We start from the raw sequence: 17008 nt of genomic DNA, 5'->3' as shown, positions 1-17008 counted from the left end.
ATTGGCCATGGGATAATGGAGTATGATTGGTTTGTTATGGTAGCCAGAGACTTAATGAAGAGCCCTGTGTCTACCAGGGTAGTATTTTTATTAACCCTTGATTAGTGCTTAATAGGGGGCAGGTGATAGGACAATATGCTTCAATATACTATTGTAGTGTTTTGTACCCGCAACCAAGTGGGATTAAAGAAAATGAAAAAAAGTTTCAAAGCATATAAAAAAATTGTTAAATTTGAAAATCTAAAAAAGTAAACATATTAGGCATTGCCGCGTCCGTAAAAGTAAGAACTATCAAAATATGACATTGCAATGTATAAATAGAGCAGCAGTGCACATGTGCATCCATGCCACTGTATTCAATCCCAAATAAAAAATTAAACAATGGAGCGCATGTGAAGGGTCTGGGAGATAGCGGTGAGGAGGAGAAAAAGAATCTGCTCACCTGATGTGGTTGTGCAGCCCTCGCACAACTACGGTGTAAGACGGGAGTGTGATGTCAGAGCTCTTCTAACCGGTTAGCCCACGATGTCCATCCAGGGAAGCAAATTCCTGAAAAGCTGGTCACATGACATATCACTGGGCGCCTCTGGTAATCTGACCTCTGTACCAAGCAGCTCTTGCCGTGAACCCACAGAGGGGAAAATCAGCAGTAAAGAATGGAAGCACGGGCTGATAGAGCGCTAAGGAGGCCACAGTATTAGAAAACCATACATTCTACAAAAATTAATCTATCAGCCACAACGCGTTTTGATATACACAATATCTTCATCAGGTGGATATGGCGATATCCACCTGATGAAGATATTGTGTATATCGAAACGCGTTGTGGCTGATAGAAAACCATAAATTCTACAAAAACTAATCTAATACTGTGGCCTCCTTAGCGCTCTATCAGACCATGCTTCCATTCTTTACTATTGTATTCAATCCCAGCTTCAGTGATGAAAAACTATTACCTCAAGACCCTATTCGAGTGATCTGAAGGCTCCCAATTATGGGAGGCCCCCAGCTATCAGACATGTATCACCTATGCTGTGGCCCTGGAGCTTGCCTCCAGTATGCACATACCAGCCATTGCATCAAGATGAAATAATATTCAGTTCTGAGTATTTTGAATGTTATCTTCAGTATACACATACATCCTCCAGACCTTTGATCCATAGAAATTAAATACATTTCATACATTGCTTTGTGTCAGGTAATATTGTGCTGTAATCCATGACATTTTATAGTATGATCTGTAATAGTTTATATTCTTCTGCCTCGGGGTAATTGTCTACAATTGATGGGGTCAGGTGCTTACTTTAATTATCTGCAGTCACAATGCGTTCATCATTTTTTGTCGCTACATGATAACCTTCTGTTTTAATTTAGGGCACAGTCTGTGGCCAGCCTTGCCCTGAGGGTCGCTATGGCAGAAACTGTACTCAGGAGTGCCAGTGTCACAATGGCGGCACATGTGATTCTGCTACCGGTCAATGTCACTGCAGCCCTGGATACAACGGAGAACGGTGAGGAATAGAATGATGTGTAGTTCAGGATCTAATGGTGGTCTTCTCTTGTACATTTGTAAAATTGAGAATGATGGTACAAATTAGAATTTTCTTTTATTTTGAGGCTGTGTAAAATACTTTTGTTTTAGAATGTATTTACTAAATCATCATCCCCTCTATTGTCTTCATGTAAAACCACGTTCTAGGTGAATTTCTGCAGGTTGCTAATCCTAATGAATCATACCTACAGTCATATTCTGTTTTTAAATGTGTTTAGATGCCAGGAAGAATGCCCTGTAGGGCTGTATGGAATGAACTGCGCCGAGACGTGCCAATGTCTTAATGGCGGAAAATGTTACCACATCAGTGGTGCTTGCCTTTGTGAACCAGGCTATACCGGGAAACACTGTGAAAAGACTCTGTGCTCAGAGGGCGTCTATGGGATGAAGTGTGATAAAACATGCCCATGCCATGGAAAGAATACACAAAGGTAACGTGAAATTTGTCTTCAAATACAATAAAAAAATAAGAACATGTTTACTAGTCTTCTGTATCGTACAAACATATAGTAGACTTGTCATGAGTAGGGTTATTGTATATGTAGGAGTGCACAAATACATGCATGAGCACAAGCTCAACAACTGATATAGCCCATGATTGAGTTGTATTGGGATTCAGTGTTCTACTTTTTGTTAAAGGGGTTGTTCATTTTAATTAGTTTTGGATTAGTTATTTTCCTGTACATAAAAACAACAGGCAGCTGTACTTACACATTTCTGACCCAGATCTGGCTCTCTGCTGCTATCGACGGTCTTAATTGATGTGGTTACAGTGGTGCCATCACGTGACTGTTACAGCCAATCACTGAGCACCAGATTGCATCAGTGACATCACTGCTGCAACAGCCACATCAACAAAGATAAGAGGCAGTAGCAGAATCTGCACTAGAGAACCAATGGGCAAGTACATCTGTCTTTGTTATATTTATGCACAGGGACTCAAAGTATTCAAAAAACATGAAAATGGACAACCCCTTTAAGATTCCAACTAATGCAAAAAAACAGAGGTTCCTGACATTCTATTGAAATCTGGGTCCTGTGGTGTAAATGGCTTTAATGAGAATTTCAACAAGTCATATGCACTAATAAAGCTAATACGTTTGTGTGTCCAGAAGTTCCAAGACATGGAAAAGAAGAATAAAGGGTTCACCATATACCAAGTTCTATTCCAATTGTTATTAAACGATTCATCTTAAGGATTCTTTTCTCTGATCATCTGACATCATCAATGAAAGTTGTAGTGCTATCCTCCAATGGTGGGACACACTAATGAAAAATAATTAACAATCTTGTATTGTAATGTTGAAATTTCAACTTTTTGTGATGTATTGATCCTAATACCAATGACAGCTAATAATATTAAAAACATCCAAATTAAATTTCATGTAAATAAGGCTTCAAGAGGTCTTAATTTTAAAGGACATTCATTGCTTGAAGTAGTAATATTGGATGAATGTAATATGTAGTGTATCCCTTTTATTGGGGTTGACCATTTCCCTTACATTGATGGTCTATCCTTAGAACAAGTAATCAATATCTATTCAGCAGCGCTATATCACATGGCACCCCTGCTGATCAGTTGTTCTTGGCGGCGGTTGGAAGCGCTCAGTTGCACATCCACCCCTTAATGATTCAAATACTGTACCTGGCTATGGTCTTTATATAGTTGATGGAACTGTACTGAGCAGCTTTTTCAATTGAGCATGTCCGACTGCTGCAGGCAATAAGAACATCTGATGGGCGGGGTGCTGTGTGTCACACCTCCACAGATCAGACTAAGGTCATCAATGTAAGAGTCCTGGAAAACCCCTTTAATGACTAGTGAATTCTTTGTTTTTACACTTATTTTTTTCTTCTCATTCCTCCAAGAGCCAAACTTTTTAATTTTTTTTGTTGACCTAAATGTATTACAGCTTGTTGTTTTTTTTTTTTTGTGGGACAAGCTGTAATTTTGAACAAATCATTTATTTTGCTATACAATGTACTGAAAAATGGAAAAAAAAATCCAAATTTGCTGAAATGGTGAAAATGGGTTTTAGGCTATGTGCGCACTTACCGGATTTTTCGCGGATTTTGCCGCGGATTTGCTGCATGTTTCGCTGCAGAAAATGTTCATAACATCTCTGCAGTGAATCACCAGCAAATCCTATGGAGAAAAAAAATCCTGTGCGCACTGGGCGGAATTTGACAGCTGCATGTTTTGCTGCGGGAATCCCGCAGCAAAAACAAGTGCATGTCACTTCTTTTCCGCACATCGCTGCGGGATTTCACTCCATTGACTCAATGTTAATCATGAAATCCCGCAGGGAATAACGCAGGCAGCAAATTCTGTGCGGTTCACTGCTTTTTCCTGCGTTATTCCCTGCGGTATTTTGCGGTTTACCTCCGGTAATGTGCATCACTTGCTTGCGGTTTTGCAGGGAAGTGATGTCATTACAGGAAGAGGAAGCCGTGCAGAGTAAACACACACAGATCACAGACACACACACACATCACAGACATAGATCACATAGACACAGACACATAGAACACACATAGAAAGAAAACGGAAATATAGAAAAAAAAGAATGTGGGCTCCGCTGCATATTTACCTTCCAGCCGAGGTAAGCACACAGCGGCGGCCCGGTATTCTCAGGCTGGGGAGGGAGAGGGGCAGGGTAATGTCCCCCGCCTCACTCCCACCTCCACAGCCGAGAATATCAGCCGCAGCTGCCCCGGCACTGTCGCATGCAATATGCGGCAGCGCCGGCGTGTCCTCGGCTCTTCTTGCCACCGTGTAGCAGTGGTGACAAGGTAATACAAGGGGTTAATGGTGATGGGGGACCACCGCCATTAACCCCAGGCTTGATCATGGCAGCGTCTATGTGACAGCTGACATGATCAACCCGTAAGTAAAGTGAAAAAAACACAGACACCGAAAAATCCTTTATTTTAAATAAAACCAACAAGCCTCGTTCACCATTTTATTAACCCCTCCCAAACAAAGCTCCGGCGTAATCCACAGCTCCGACATCCACAGCTCCGGCTCCTGCGTCCTGCACTGCTGACATCCAGCCGCGACTGTCACAGACACAGGCTGAATGCAGCAGACAGCAGAGGTAATTACCGGTCATTTCCCACGGCCGGTAATGTGAACTCACTGCCGACCGTGGGAAATGCAGCGATCTGTCTATCCCTCTATCTATCTATCCCTCTGTCTGTCTATCTATCTATCTATCTATCTATCTATCCCTCTATCTATTCTTCTGTCTATCTACTATCAGAATTAAATGTATTTTTTTTTTTTTTTTTTCTTCAATGTGCTTTATTGCATTGAATGCAATAAAGCACATCCCAACCCGCACGCGGCAAAACCGCGGCAATACCGCGAACAATACCGCGGTAAAGCCGCGGCAAACCGCGGCAAACCGCATGCGGTTTTCGGGTGCGGTTTCCCGCGGTTTTTTACCGCGGGTGCGGTAATCTTTGAGAGGATGCGGAATTTTCTCAAGAAAATTCCATTTCCCAGTGCGCACAGAGCCTTAATGTTTATAGTTTATTGTGCAATACAAATAGGTCAGTAGATTACGCCGATACCATATTTGCATCAATATTTTTGTATTTAAATGATAATTTTTCTATCAGAATTTTGTAAAATATAGTTTTTAGGTTTGTGTTGCCATTTTCTGAGACCATTACTGTTGTTATTTTTCTGTCAATTCAGCTTTTTTGAGGGCTTGTTTTTTGCATGGTGGAGTAAAGGTTTTATTTTTACCAATTTACATTACATATAACATTTTGACCAATATTTTTGCCCTTACACTGTTTACAATAGAAATTAATTAATTTTAGATTATGATCGAATTTGATAGATTCCCAAGTACCCGACATCTGTTTTTTTTCCTTTCTTGATTTTAAATGGGTTAAAAGGGGGAGTGATTGGAATGTTTGTATGTTTTGCATTTTAGTATATATTTAAAAACGTACTTTGTTTTTTACATTATTTTTAGTTGCCATAGAGCACTTGAACATACAATATAAGGAACAAATCATTTTCTCCTATGGAGCTCAGTGTAATATACAGTCATATGAAAAAGTTTGGGCACCCCTATTAATGTTAACCTTTTTTCTTTATAACAATTTGGGTTTTTGCAACAGCTATTTCAGTTTCATATAGCTAATAACTGATGGATTGAGTAATATTTCTGGATTGAAATGAGGTTTATTGTCCTAACAGAAAATGTGCAATCCGCATTTAAACAAAATTTGACCGGTGCAAAAGTATGGGCACCCTTACCAATTTCTTGATTTGAACACTCCTAACTACTTTTTACTGACTTACTAAAGCACTAATTTGGTTTTGTAAACTTATTGAGCGTTGAACTTCGTAGGCAGGTGTATCCAATCATGAGAAAAGGTATTTAAATTGGCCACTTGCAAGTAGTTCTCCTATTTGAATCTCCTATGAAGAGTGGCATCATGGGCTCCTAAAAACAACTCTCAAATGATCTGAAAACAAAGATTATTCAACATAGTTGTTCAGGGGAAGGATACAAAAAGTTGTCTCAGAGATTTAAACTGTCAGTTTCAACTGTGAGGAACATAGTAAGGAAACGGAAGAACACAGGTACAGTTCTTGTTAAGCCCAGAAGTGGCAGGCCAAGAAAAATATCAGAAAGGCAGAGAAGAAAAATGGTGAGAACAGTCAAGGACAATCCACAGGCCACCTCCAAAGACCTGCAGCATCATCTTGCTGCAGATGGTGTCAATGTGCATCGGTCAACAATACAGCGCACGTTGCACAAGGAGAAGCTCTATGGGAGAGTGATGCGAAAGAAGCCGTTTCTGCAAGCACGCCACAAACAGAGTCGCCTGAGGTATGCAAAAGCACATTTGGACAAGCCAGTTACATTTTGGAAGAAGGTCCTCTGGACTGATGAAACAAAGATTGAGTTGTTTGGTCATACAAAAAGGCATTATGCATGGAGGTAAAAAAACACGGTATTCCAAGAAAAGCACTTGCTACCCACAGTAAATTTGGTGGAGGTTCCATCATGCTTTGGGGCTGTGTGGCCAATGCCGGCACTGGGAATCTTGTTAAAGTTGAGGGTCGCATTGATTCAACTCAGTATCAGCAGATTCTTGACAATAATGTGCAAGAATCAGTGACGAAGTTGAAGTTACGCAGGGGATGGATATTTCAGCAAGACAATGATCCAAAACACCGCTCCAAATCTACTCAGGCATTCATGCAGAGGAACAATTACAGTGTTCTGGAATGGCCATCCCAGTCCCCAGACCTGAATATCATTGAACATCTGTGGGATGATTTGAAACGGGCTGTCCATGCTCGGCGACCATCAAACTTAACTGAACTGGAATTGTTTTGTAAACAGGAATGGTCAAATATACCTTCATCCAGGATCCAGGAACTCATTAAAAGCTACAGGAAGCAACTAGAGGCTGTTATTTTTGCAAAAGGAGGATCTACAAAATATTAATGTCACTTTTATGTTGAGGTGCCCATACTTTTGAACCGGTCAAATTTTGTTTAAATGTGGATTGCACATTTTCTGTTAGTACAATAAACCTCATTTCAATCCAGAAATATTACTCAGTCCATCAGTTATTAGATATATGAAACTGAAATAGCTGTTGCAAAAACCCAAATTTTTATAAAGAAAAAAGCTTTACATTAATAGGGGTGCCGAAAATTTTTCATATGACTGTAGCCAGCATCTATTGGGTGTGGAGGGAGCTTAGCTCTTGAGCCCCCACCACGCATACAGACCACTGCCGAGGACATTGATTCATGTTTTAATGTGAGAAGGAGTTAGCGTGTCCTACATAAAGCAGTATTTTGTATATTAAGACCACCGTAATAATAAAAGGGCTGACTAGTAAAGCAGTTTGTGTAATTAGGAGTTTATCATTCTGGGAAGGATCGCCGTAAAGGTGAAATGTTTCTCTTCCTATAATCTGTATTCACATTCGTTTATTTAATATACAGTGTATTCAGCATTTCCTGGATTTTACTGGTATGTAGTAGAAGAAAATGGCATCAACAATCCCCATTAGTTAAAGCAATTTCATTTATTGACTTTAGGTTCTGTGATTAATCAGCGTTGAGACGATAGTTAATGCTTTGCTGGCTCATCTCGGCTATGCAAGATTATAACTACTCATTCCAGACACATACCCCCAAGCAAAGCTGGCTTGGACACAATGTGAAAAGAAAGGGATGCCTGGTCATTACTCATGCTAAGCCAAAAGTATCATAAAAACAAGCACAGCAGCTCTGTCTGTTAGAATAACTGTGCTCAGTGTATTTCAAAATAACATAGACTTTCAAGAAATTGGGTTGCGCTTTCCCAATTTTGTTGAGTTATTTCACAAGGCTTAGCCACAAATTATAGTACAGTATATACTAGGGGTGCACAATATTTTTTGTTCCAAAGACCACATTTTCATATTGAACCAATTCAAGGGCTGCAAAAAAAGTTATGGCAGTACTTACATGAATACATCACTAGAACCACAGCCAGTACATGAATACATCACCAGAGGTTTTGAGTATCTGAGGAGGATGAGAGTTTCTGCTGAAAATGAAGTGTCAATGCACCCTTACTTACACTCAGTTTTGCCGCAGAAACTGTGCAGAAACATGCCAAACTTTCCTCAAAACTCCCCAGTTTTTTTAGTTTTAAAATAGCCATGTAGCAAGTCATCTGACGAGACACAAGATTAAAAGCAACATCAGTACATGAATCCATTACCAGAACTACCATCAGTACATGAATGCAGCACCAAAAACAACGTTAGTACATGAATAAATCACCAGAACTAAAAGAGGTAAATACATTTCAATACAGGAAGAGCATAACCAACATCTACTTGTTCTGTGTGAGCCGCAAGAAATCTTTTGGAGGGCCTAATGCAAGCCTGGTATATACACTCAGTGTGCCCCCTGGCATGTCCTGGAATGTGCCCATTATTGTATGTTTATATTCTGCTATAGATACATAAACTACTGGTGGAATAAAATATTAAAATAGGAAGAAAACAATTTTGCTTACTTTATGGCTATACCTAGATCAAATATGATCTGAAGCCCTTGTGTTCCTATTCATATCTTAACAGCCATCTGCCAAAACAGTAATCCCACATTCCTTCATTAGGATTAACATGTGTGAACTTGCACTTTAAGACCAACAGCTACACATGCAGCCACAGACTTATCTAATGTAATTATATACAGTACTAGCTGTACTACCCAGCTTCGCCCGGGTTAATAACTGTTGTTAACAAAATAGAATGTATTAACAAAAATTTATTCTGCACAAAAAAAACACAGAACTAATAGATAGAAATGTAATTATTAAAAGGCAAAAACTAAGGTAATAGAAGCATTTCACAACATATATTTCAACACCACAGATATTCCACACAGATTTAACTAAATTGGCCAGGTAATGTGCTCCGTCTGTCTCTTTCCCCGTCTGTCTCTTTCCCCGTCTGTCTCTTTCCCCGTCTGTCTCTTTCCCCGTCTGTCTCTTTCCCCATCTTACTCTTTCCCCGTCTGTCTCTTTCCCCGTTTGTCTCTTTCCCCGTCTGTCTCTTTCCCCGTCTGCCTCTTTCCCCATCTGCCTGTCTCTGTCTGTCTCTTTTTTTTGTCTGTCTCTATCTCTGTTTCTTTCCCCATCTGTCTCTTTTTAGGTCTGTCTCTTTCCCAGGTCTGTCTCTATTTCTGTCTCTTTCCCCATCTGTCTCTTTCTTCGTCTGTCTCTTTCCCCGTCTGTCTCCTTCCCCGTCTGTCTCTTTCCCCGTCTGTCTCTTTCCCCGTCTGTCTCTTTCCCCGTCTGTCTCTTTCCAGGTCTGTCTCTTTCCAGGTCTGTCTCTGTCTCTTTCACCGTTTGTCTCTGTCTGTCTCTTTCCCTGCCTGTTTCCAGGCTCCATTTACTTTAATGGAGCCATGTTTTTTGGAGAGTAACTGTAAAGCGCGGGGTTACATTTTCCTGTCAAAACATAGTCTACGACAATCCCTGGGTCACATGAAGTATCTGTGCAAAATTTCGTGATTGTAAATGCGACGGTGCGGATACACTTTTCGTTTCACTTTTTCCCGATTATGTAGATAGGGGCAAAATGGATTGGTAAATTGGAACGTGTGGGGTTAAAATTTCACCTCACAACATAGCCTATGACGCTCTCGGGGTCCAGAAGTGAGTGTGCAAAATGCTGTGGTTGTAGCTACGACGGTGCAGATGCCAATCCCGGACACACACACACACACACACACACACACACACACTCTCATTCATTCATTCATTCATTCATTCATTCAGCTTTATATATTAGATAACAAACATGAAACTAACTCTGAAAACACCATAATTAAAATGGTTTTACTATTCACAGCATCAGTTTTCTGCTTTTTTCACAACTGTAGTAAACAAAATGAAGAATGCCAAGTGGATTTCATAGCAGAAAAATGACAATATCCAAATAGAATAATACACATTTAAAAAGAAACTCCTAATGCTGCCTATATACAATGAGGTCTGTAAAATCTATCAGCTAAAAGTGCCCATACAAATGAAACAGCTGACCACTATTTCTTTTAACTTCCCCAAATACATACATATTCAGATTGTGAGTGTTAATGTGTTTTCAATCTAGAGGGGAGTTAAGGTACCGTCAAACATAACGAGATCGCTAGCTAACACATAACGAAACATCGCTGTGTTTGACACTCTGTGACAGGGTCACAGTGACTGCTGAGATCGTTATACAGGTCACTACTGCGACCTGTATCGTTCCTGCATCGCTGGTAAGGTCTGACTGTGTGACATCTCACCAGCGACCTCCCAGCGACTTACCAGCGATCTGTTACGAACTGGCGCCGCCATAGCCGCAAGCAGCCTGCTGCAGTTCCTGTTGCGCCCAGGCGCCGGCTGCCGTTCTTGGCCGTGCCTCGGGTCGTCCAGTTGGCTGTTCCTTCCACCACGTTTAAGTGTGGAGAGGCGGCTAGTGCGCATGCGTGCGCCGATTTACCCCAGCCAGAGTCTAAGCCCGGTGTTTTGCCTAGTGAGCATGCTTAGCCTGATTGTGTTATGTCTGAGACTAAGTCCTCAGTTCAGGCAACTGAGCACGCTCCCACAATTAACCCTAACAGCCTCTTTGCACAGGTACTTGGACTTCGTGCTGTGTCTAAGTTCTGGGATGTGCCTACTGAGCATGCTCAAACTGATAGTCTGCTTTCTGAGCCTGTTGCTCAGGCTACTGAGCATGCTCAGGCACTTAGTGCATCAGAGGCTAGGTCCGGTAAGGACCTCACTGAGCATGTCCGTGAGGTGGCAGGCTCTGATAGGGCAGAGGGTGTCAGGTGTCCTGATGACGTGGTAACTCCGGACTGGCTTGCAGAGGCCCGCCCCTATGATCTGGCACCTCACCATTGGTCATCAGACGATGACTGGTGAAGTGTTTGGGGCGTGGCTGCCATGAGGTCATCAATGACGTGGCGGTTCCAGATAGGTCGCATGTGACGTCACTGATGACATGGCACTCTGGTATTGGACCTTGGTGGTTCCACCCTGGGTTTGGGGCGGACCCAGGTTATAAAAGGGGCTGGAGACAACATGGAGGTGCGCAGTCTTCATTTAGAGTTCTTGGTGGCATAAGCCTTGTTGGAAGCGGTAGGTAGGGCTAGGCGAACGGTGCCTGTCACGCCAAGATTCGTGGCTCAGCACATGAGGGTCAGGCGCCGTGCTTCCTTGCTACCGTTCCTGTTGTGCTAGAGCAGTCCAGTGGCGTTAACTGGGCTGCGGCTGCTGCATCACCTGTTCAGTTGTGCCTCCTACGCACACGGACAGAATACCTGTTGCGTCACCTGTCCGAGAGTGCCCTCTACGCACACGGACAGTGTACCTGCTGCGCCACCTGTCCGGTTGTGCCCTCTACGTGCACGGACAGCTCACCCCAGAACCCCTGTGAAGTTAACAGGGTGTTCCTGGATTGGGTGTGTGAACCCTATTATCCTCCTCGGCTTCCCAGTCAAATGCTACTGGTGTGACTACCTGGTCTGACGTGTCCTTTACACACGTGGCCAGTCGAGTGGTGGCCAGAAACGCTAATCAGAGGACCGCTCGGCCTGACGTGTCTTACACACGTGGCCGACAGGGCGCTGTCGCAGCGGTCTTCTCGGTCAACGCTAACTGGTTACCATCCGGCCTGACGTGGTCGGAGTAGCGTCCGCTCCGCCGAAATGCTAACTGGGTTGTCATCCGGTCTGACGTGTCCCTACACACGTGACCGGTTCCTTGAGTTATCTCAGAGCCATCCAGCTCTATAGTCTCCGCCTAACCCACAGGGTGCCAGCAGCTCCATTACCATCTGGACCACGGTGGGCCCCGACTGGTGATTGGGATATATACCCCTGGTCCTAATCTGCCGGTCCCCCCGTAACAGACTGCGCCAGGGTCTGGCTGGCATGGCGGAGATGGAGCAGCTACGTCAGTTCATACTGCAGCTTGATGCCAGAGTGAGGTCTCTGGAGAAGTCTGCTCTTGCTGCTGATATGGATGATGTGGTGGCTCAAGCGGCTGCAATGGTGTCCGTCACCAAGCCTACTCCAACCCTCCCTCACCTCTCGCTGCCCAACAAGTTTACGGGGAACAGCAAGGCATGTAGGGGATTCGTGAACCAGTGCTCAGTCCATCTAGAGCTGTTGGCTGCACGGTTTCCTACAGAGAGGTCGAAGGTGGGGTTTATCATCTCCTTGCTCTCTGATAGACCACTGGAGTGGGCTACACCATTGTGGGAGAGGAATGACCCCGTAGTACAGGACTCTAAGGAGTTTTTGGAGTCCTTGCGACAAGTGTTCCTGGGGCCTCAGGTCACTCACGACTCGGCCCTACAGCTACTGACTTTGGAGCAGGGGCGTACCTCCTCAAGTCAATATGCTGTGAGTTTCAGGACACTTGCTGCAGAACTGGGGTGGTCAGAGAGGACTCTCATTCCACTGTTCTGGAGGGGATTAGCCTCGCATGTGAAGGACGCATTAGCGTCGCGTGAGGTACCAACTACCCTTGAGGGCCTCATGACTCTGGCTACCCGCATTGAACTGCGGACCTCCGAACGTCAGCTGGAGCGCAGGTCAGAGGGTCGTTCAGCCACTGTACTGGTCTCTCCTACTGCACCTCCCTTAGAGGACATATCTGTCCCTATGGACATCGCTAGGGTTGGTGTTGCTAGGTCTTCGAGTCGCAAGGGCATTTCCTGTTTCGCTTGTGGGCAGTATGGTCATTATGCCAACCGTTGCCCAAAGCGTCAGGGTAAGCGACCGCGATTGGTGACCATAGCTGGAGGTAGACTGGACTCTGCGTCATCCATTAGGGTGACGTTTCCCGCGTCCATTTCCTTTAAGGGGTCAACATGGTCCACAAGGGCAAGTGTGGACACAGGTGCTGGGGATAGTTTCATCTCCTCCTCTTTTGCCCGGCGGCATGCCATCCCGCTGGTGCAAATGCCAAGGCCAGTGAGAGTCCGTGTGGTGGATGGGTCCTTGTTGCCCAAGGTAATTCACCAGCGGACAGTGCCCATTACCCTTGCCATGTCATCTGGGCATAGGGAGACCATTTCATTTCTGGTTCTCCCTAAGGGTGCAGATGATATTCTGCTGGGTATTCCTTGGTTGAAGCGGCATTCCCCACATATCGACAGGTCGTCTGGGGTGATTACGCGGTGGAGCGAGTCTTGTAGCTCCCACTGCATGTCTCCATCTTCTGTCCGTCGCTCAGTGGTATCTGTGGCGACTATAGACCATTCGAGTGGGAGGGCCGCTAGAGGGGGGGTACTGTTACGAACTGGCGCTGCCATAGCCGCAAGCAGCCTGCTGCGGTTCCTGTTGCGCCTAGGCGCCGGCTGCCGTTCTTGGCCGTGCCTCGGGTCGTCCAGTTGGCTGTTCCTTCCACCACGTCTAAGTGTGGAGAGGCGGCTAGTGCGCATGCGTGCGCCGATTTACCCCAGCCAGAGTCTAAACCCGGTGTTTTGCCTAGTGAGCATGCTTAGCCTGATTGTGTTATGTCTGAGACTAAGTCCTCAGTTCAGGCAACTGAGCATGCTCCCACAATTAACCCTAACAGCCTCTTTGCACAGGTACTTGGACTTCGTGCTGTGTCTAAGTTCTGGGATGTGCCTACTGAGCATGCTCAAACTGATAGTCTGCTTTCTGAGCCTGTTGCTCAGGCCATCCATATCTCAGAGCCATCCAGCTCTATAGTCTCCGCCTAACCCACAGGGTGCCAGCAGCTCCATTACCATCTGGAGCACGGTGGGCCCCAACTGGCGATTGGGATATATACCCCTGGTCCTAATCTGCCGGTCCCCCCGTAACACGATCCCTATCAGGTCGAATCGTTTTCGGGATCGCTGGTAAGTCGTTGTGTGTGTGTGACTGGGCCTTTAGTCACTATCAGACACCCCTGGCAGCGGCTTATCTCAAGGGAGAATAATAACTTTGGGGTTTGAATTGAAACTGTTCCACCCTTATCTCATAGCATCTGTCAGTGGGCCTGGAGCTAGAGATGTGCGATTTATAATGGAATGAGACTGTCTCTCCACACATGAATAAATGTTACTGATATATTATTATTAGTGATGAGTGAGCATGCTCAGCACTGTTCAAATACTCAATCGAGCATCTGGATGCTCAGGTATGCTCATTACTTGACTGAATATCACAGGTGCTTGAGCGCTCTGATCAAGTCGCCCCGCATGTCTCTCGGCTGTTAAACAACCAATAAACTTGCGAGGATTGCCTGCCATACACGATAATGCCGAAGCCATGTTGGCTACTGACATTACTGTGATTGGCCGGCCACATCGCATTGGGTCTTATATGAGATCCGGGGATGCGATGCTTGGCACACTGTCCTCTGGAAGCAGTTCAGGGACAGTTGATTTAGTAGGGTTTAGATTAGAGCAGGGTATGTACAATTGCACCCTTTATTGCCTTTCATGTGGTACTAATGAGTGTTTTTAGCCTGGTTTAACTTAAATAAATACTTTAAAAATATGGCATGGGTTTTGCCACGATTTTTGATAACCAGCCAAAGTAAAGCAGACAGCTACGGTCTGATATTATCAGGTTGGTGTCATGCGATGTTCAGCTCTGTGCACACCTGCTGGCATGGTGGTGTCAGACTCTGTTCACACTACAGAGTCTGACAAGCAACCTGTGGCTTCTGGATTGTTCTGCCAGAGCCGGTCATCGGCTGGTTCAGGTTCACTGGTATTCAACCCTGCAGACTGGTAAGCTGGACCTAAATGCTCAGTTTGTTGATTGCCAAGTGCGGCTGTCTCCTCCCTATATTAAGCACACCTTCCTTCTTGTATGTGCCGATGATAGCTTCAGCAATCCCAGTCTTGGTGTTTCTACCATTCATGGTTATCTGTGCTGAAGTGCTGAGGGGTGTGAACCTTTCCCAGTTGTGCGTTACTTACTCCCCTTTTATATTACTCCCCAGTACACATGTTGTCTCTCCTGTGTTTTTTGAGTGCTGTGTGTACGAGTTTCAGTTCTCCCTTTTCCATGTCGTTTTGTGGTTTTTTTTATTTGCGTTTCCCAGCCCGCCCTAAGGGTGGAGGAGAGGGGGGAGTAAGATCAGGGTCCGGACAGGAGTTAGGGCCATGTTGGGGGCTTGGATCTGGTAACCATCAAACCTTCCTCCGATATAAGAAACAGCGCAGGGTCGCATGTCTGAGGGCCAGTTTACGGGCCCCTGTCCCATCTCCATATACCCCATGACAAATAAGAAGATTATTGGGAAGGTTATTTAGCCCTACTCAGCCTAAAAACATAAACCTGCAGCTGCCCCAGAATTGGTGCATCACATTGTGTAATGTCAGCTGGCATCAAACCCAAGGGTTAGTAATGGTAAGGCATCTATCACAGACCCCCATTACTAACCCAGTAAGTGTAAAGTGAAAAATACACACAGAAATAATAGTTAATTTGAATAAAGACTCCCCCACAGTATCCCTCATTCACCAATATATTATTTTAAAAAAAAAAAAATGAAGCTCCATAGGTTGCTGCCATACCCGGAATTTGTCATGCGCAGTGACATCCGTAACTCAGTGACATCTCCACACATGAGAAATTCTAGGTCTGACACTGGCCAAGAGTGATCTATGAAGCCTTATTTTCAGAACGAGGCTCCATAGGTCTCTCCCCATCAGCGCCAGACCCAGAATTTCTCATGTGCGATGAAGTTAGTAACTCGGTGACATCACCGCGCTTAAGAAATTTTGTGTCTGGCGATGATTGGGAGCGACCTAAAGAGCCTCATTCTCTGAACAAAGCTCCACAGGTTGGCGTACCGATTCGGCGAACATCGTGGGACCAGTACACTGTGGATTGCATCAGAGTTTTGTGGGTTTTTTTTTAAATAATACATTTGTGAACCAGGGAAAGTGTGGGGGAGTCTTTATTCATATAAAATATTTTTTTCCTATGTGTGTATTTTCTCACTTTACACTTACTGGGTTAGTAATGGGGGTGTCTGATAGATACCTTTTCATTACTAACCCCTGGGCCTGATGCCAGCTGACACTGCACAGCTGACATCAACCCCAAAAAATATTACCCTGGTTGCCACTGCACCAGGGCAATCAGGAAGAGCTGGGGTGAAGCACCAGAACAGGCGCATCTAATGTGATGTGCCAATTGTGGCTGCAGACTGATATTTTTGTGCTGGGACGGGCCAAGCAACCATGGACCTTCCCAGCCTGAAAAGATCATCCCCCCGCTGTTTGCTTTACCTTGGCTGGTGATCAAAATTCGGTAGGACCCCATGTCCCTTTTAAAAATTATTTATTTATTTCCCAACAGTGACCTAGGAGTCAGAGATGTGCCCAGGCGTCTTCCCCATGCTGTTCCCTTTTCATTTCAGCACTGTTTTCATCCATTTTATTAATTTTTCTGCCCCTTCCAGCTCTCCTAGGGAAGTCTGCGGGAAAAATGCTTGAGTTCCCCATTGACTTCCATTATGTTCGTTACTCGAATTAAGCCCATCCGAACATTGTACCGGCTCGATTCAAGTAACAAGCACTCAAGTAGTTGAGTCCTCACTCATCACTAATATTATACTTGTTCATTGCTCTGTATTTAAATTTTTTATATTGGTGTGCCCATCCTCACATCCCACAACATCATCTGTCATGCATGTTCAGTAGGCCTACACACACAGATAATTGGTCATTACAAATTGCTGGGTTCAGGTGACGTTTTACCAATATGTATGATAGTCTTCAGGGACAGTGTAGAACAGGCAACACCTTAATACACATTGCACATATATTTATTTAGTATGTTCCTGAATATTAGTGATAGCATGAAAAATTGTACATTTTGTTTTTAAATGGATTGACTAACCTGGTCATTGATTCCTACAGTACAAATGTGGCATGTCAGAA

The 17008-nt window shown here is 44.3% G+C and overlaps 1 protein-coding gene across 2 annotated transcripts in view; it reads left to right on the top strand.

Annotated features, from left to right (window-relative positions):
- The window catches only part of MEGF10 (multiple EGF like domains 10), a 176812-nt gene that overhangs the window by 110625 nt on the left and 49179 nt on the right, over positions 1 to 17008 (top strand). For both annotated transcript variants that reach the window (XM_075324739.1, XM_075324747.1), the window contains exons 8-9: positions 1375 to 1511; positions 1771 to 1983. In XM_075324739.1, coding sequence (XP_075180854.1) covers positions 1375 to 1511; positions 1771 to 1983 — 350 coding nt within the window. The remainder of the gene's footprint in view (positions 1 to 1374; positions 1512 to 1770; positions 1984 to 17008) is intronic.

The sequence above is a fragment of the Anomaloglossus baeobatrachus genome, chromosome 1 (genome assembly GCF_048569485.1).
Source record: "Anomaloglossus baeobatrachus isolate aAnoBae1 chromosome 1, aAnoBae1.hap1, whole genome shotgun sequence".
Taxonomy (NCBI): domain Eukaryota; kingdom Metazoa; phylum Chordata; class Amphibia; order Anura; family Aromobatidae; genus Anomaloglossus; species Anomaloglossus baeobatrachus.
Note: the sequence above shows the minus strand (reverse complement) of the source record. Positions and strands in the feature narration are given on the sequence as shown.